General features: G+C 48.8%; 2 protein-coding genes across 2 annotated transcripts in view; both read left to right on the top strand.

Moving 5' to 3' along the window:
- The window catches only part of LOC128879918 (atrial natriuretic peptide receptor 1), a 6,406-nt gene extending 2,731 nt beyond the window's left edge, over nucleotides 1-3,675 (top strand). The window contains exons 3-13 of the mRNA XM_054129487.1: nucleotides 186-351; nucleotides 494-568; nucleotides 848-1,127; nucleotides 1,399-1,508; nucleotides 1,595-1,783; nucleotides 1,929-2,149; nucleotides 2,632-2,871; nucleotides 2,932-3,058; nucleotides 3,129-3,337; nucleotides 3,398-3,574; nucleotides 3,672-3,675. Of these exons, the coding sequence (XP_053985462.1) occupies nucleotides 186-351; nucleotides 494-568; nucleotides 848-1,127; nucleotides 1,399-1,508; nucleotides 1,595-1,783; nucleotides 1,929-2,149; nucleotides 2,632-2,871; nucleotides 2,932-3,058; nucleotides 3,129-3,337; nucleotides 3,398-3,574; nucleotides 3,672-3,675 (1,798 nt within the window). The remainder of the gene's footprint in view (nucleotides 1-185; nucleotides 352-493; nucleotides 569-847; nucleotides 1,128-1,398; nucleotides 1,509-1,594; nucleotides 1,784-1,928; nucleotides 2,150-2,631; nucleotides 2,872-2,931; nucleotides 3,059-3,128; nucleotides 3,338-3,397; nucleotides 3,575-3,671) is intronic.
- LOC128880339 (zinc finger TRAF-type-containing protein 1 homolog) overlaps nucleotides 1-3,797 on the top strand; it is a 179,752-nt gene that overhangs the window by 157,350 nt on the left and 18,605 nt on the right. The window lies entirely within an intron of this gene.

Raw genomic sequence — 3,797 nt, 5'->3', positions numbered from 1 at the left:
AGCGCCGGTTGCCGGGTAGTAGGCGCAGGAAAGGTGCCCCTGATACACGGCAACCAGAGTTACAGGTCGTCTAGCGGGTTGCATCTAAAAGGATGCCGTTTGAAAAAGAAAATATTACTAATAATATATATACCAACAGACAATATTGGTATCACCAATAGATTTGTTCTCATCCGTGTTTAAAGTTACCCATCGTGCAGTGGGGCCACGGCACCAGGTTTGGCGGCTGACATGCACTTCCGAGACAACGTGATTGCGTTCGTCGGTCCAGCTTGCGCCTTCGCTCTGGAACCCGTAGCGAGGCTTGCCGCGTATTGGAACACGCCTATAATTACAGGAATGGGTGATCAAGTACGTCTCAAGTACAGCCGAGCGTCACTCTGCGCACGGCGAGCATACAAACTACTGGCGCCTTCCATAGTTCGCGTGCTCGACACGCGTCTATCTCTTTGTACCGTGAAAAATTAATAAAAAACTTTCTCAAACGATTCAGCCACCCTCGGAAGGCGAACTGTCCGTGACTTCAGGTATCCTCGGGAGGATCAATAAATGGAAAAACGAAAGTTCGGTGAGAGACAATTTTCCATTCTTTCTCCCTTAGATTAATCGACGTAATTATCGAACTCAGCTGGTGCATACGCATTACTCGCATAGGAGAACACGAGAACCTCGTCCTTTCCCTGTATTTATGGCTCCATTAGTATTCTTAATTAGCCGTGGCCTTGTTAAGACGGTCGCGATAAAATGAAACTCCGCAAAAGTGCTACTCGACGCTCCGTTTTCATTTTCATTCTCCCCGATGATCGAGCGCCGCGTTCTCAAATGTGTTTACCGTCGTTTGTTAAAGGGCATTTTCAAGGACAAAAGCAAGTACCCGACGCTAACGAGAATGTCCTATTGCCAGTGCCGTCTGCGACTGGTCTTCTCCAGCGTTTTCAAAGAGTTCGGTTGGTCGCACGTGGCTCTGATACTGGACAGGTCGGACCTGTTCTCGTGGACGGTAGGTAAGAATTTGGAGTACGGTTTGCGGAAAGACGGACTACTGAAATTCGTGAGGGAACTCGATGGGAACGCCGAGGACGAACCGTACCATTTCTACTTGCGCGACGCCAGTATGTACGCTAGAGGTAAGCGATAAAGCTTTGCTTTAAATTTGAATTTTATTATCTTTGAGTTCGAACGCCGCCCCTGTTAGTAGACAACCGCACCTGTCGGTTTGTAGCGCTGGTTGCCGCCTAGTAGGGGCGGGAAGGTGCCCCTGGTAGGTGGCAACCAGAGTTACAGGTCGTCTGGGGGGTTGCATATATAAAGGGGTGGCGTTTCAAAAATAAAAAGAGATATGTATACCACTAATACGACCAATCGAGTCATTTTATAATAAAATTCAATTGCCGACAGTATTGATCCTTAGCGTTCGCGGGACATTGGTCAGGAAATTCATGTTGGCAGCACACGATTTAGGAATGACGAGGGGGGACTGGGCGTTCCTCGACGTCGAAATATTCCAGGTGAAGGAAACGAAGATTTTTCAAACTCTGGGGACCGTTCTCATCTTGATCGTGACCAAAAAAAAAACATTTCGAATGTAAATCAGGGTTCTTACTGGGGCGACCACGATTGGGAGGTAGGCGACGAGGACGACGCCGTGGCTAGAAAGGCTTATGAAGCTCTGCTGAGGGTGTCCCTTCTGCAACCCACCAGCCCCAGATTTCAAGATTTCGCGGAGTCCGTCCGACAACGCGCCCAAAATGGTTACAATTATTCGTTCTCGGACGGAGAAGAGGTGATAAAAATGAAAATAGATCCAACGTGTGAATTCCTGTCGGCAATTCTAAACGAAGAATCGATTTTCCCTTGAACTTGAATATATTCTTTTCAGTTGTTTATCGCGTTACGTTTATCATGTTTATCATGCTCCGTCATTTTAGGTGAACTTTTTCATCGGAGCTTTCTATGACGGCGTTTATCTGCTCGGTATAGCGTTAAACGAAACTTTATCCGAGGGCGGCGACATCAGAGACGGCATATCGATAACAAGACGGATGTGGGACCGAGACTTCATTGGTATTACGGGACACGTTAGGATAGACGACAATGGAGACCGTGACGCCGACTACAGTATCCTGGATCTGGACCCCATCACTGGAAGGTCAGCGTCAATTAAGCCGAGCATTCCTTCGACTGTTTGCATTGCTAATCAAGCCCCCATTCTAAGCGGTGACGCGAAATTCAGTTAGGTTTGCGGCATCCTCGTGGAATTCCGTCTTCGGTCTGAATGACGCTTGATTCGAGCCACGCGTGATCAGTATTCATCTATTGACGATTTCAACCGTCTCTGACGAGGCCAAATATAAACGCGGACCGTTTCGAAAATACCAGTCGTGCCGAAACGTGCACGTTCCTCGTTCGAAAACAAACCGAGAAGTCCTTTCCCGTTTCGCAATCGGAGCCTTCGTTATCGATCTACGAGTACTTCAAGTTTCGAGGCATTTAAAAGTGGCGCACGACGGGAACAACGTGACCAAACATTCGTTTGCTCGTATCTCGCGAACGGAACCTCCGATTGCAAAATGGTAAAGGACTTTTCGATTTCTTTCCGCGCGAGGAATTTTATAAGAACGCAATCGTCAGGTTCGAGGTGGTGGCGCACTACCTAGGGCTAAACAGGGAGTACAGTCCCGTTCCTGGGAAGAAGATACACTGGCCTGGTGGCAGAGAGGGTCCACCAGCTGACATCCCAGAATGTGGTTTCTTGGGAAACGATCCAGGTTGCACGTCCAGGACCGAGGCGTACACTTTCGTGGCTTACACGAGCCTGGCATTGGCCGCGTTTCTGCTGGCCGCTGTTGCGGCTACCTGTATTCTCTACAGGTGAGCAGGCCCTACTCCATCGAGGTGAACTCGTTAAGACGTATCCGCGTACCTGTGCAGGCACCTGAGACTCTCCGCGGATCTGAACAACATGTCTTGGAGGATCAGGCCGGAGGAACTGCTCCTCGAGATCGGGAAGCCGTTCTCCTCGAAGATCAACCTGCACCAAGCGATATCAGAGGTGAACGTAAGTTCCAGAGAGGTTTAGGGTGGTAGATAATTCGAGTACAAACCTGAATTGGTTTCTGTTGGGCCAGAATTTTGGATTGGAGCAACGCATTCGGCGCGGATCGCAGCTCAGTTGCCAGTCCTTGCCACCTACCACGGTTTTCACCACTGTCGGGATTTACAAGGGCGAGAGGGTGGCCATTAAGAAAATCACGAAGAAGAAGGTGGTCGACGTCACCAAGAAGCTGCTGTGGGAGATCAAGCAAGTTCGGGACGTCACTTCTGAAAATACGGTTAGGTATGAGAACGATCTCGAAGAGGTCGGAAGAGGGATTGAAAACGCTGAAACTTATCTCAGATTCATCGGAGCGTGCCTCTGCTCTCCTTCGCCGACAGTGTTGATTCTGACGGAGTATTGTCCTCGAGGATCCCTGAAGGACGTTCTCGAGAACGATGCCATCAAGCTGGATTGGAACTTTCGAATGTCTCTGATTCACGACATCGTCAAGGTAGGGGCAGTCGTTCCTTCGTCAATGTTAACAATATTTAACCCTTTGCGCTCGAGTGGCGCCACTGGGGCGACGTATGTAATTTAGAAGTGATTTTTTGAACGTACTTATATCGCTATACAGCTAATTATTAATTATGAAATAATAATACATTGAGAATGTTCGTGGATGTCGGGATATTTGCAGTCCGGTCGGGAAGGGCTTATACAGGGTGTCCCAAAAGTCGGGGAGGAGCCAGAAATGGGGGGG

Source organism: Hylaeus volcanicus, chromosome 7 (genome assembly GCF_026283585.1).
Source record: "Hylaeus volcanicus isolate JK05 chromosome 7, UHH_iyHylVolc1.0_haploid, whole genome shotgun sequence".
Classification (NCBI taxonomy): domain Eukaryota; kingdom Metazoa; phylum Arthropoda; class Insecta; order Hymenoptera; family Colletidae; genus Hylaeus; species Hylaeus volcanicus.
This window is presented reverse-complemented; position numbering and strand designations above follow the sequence as displayed.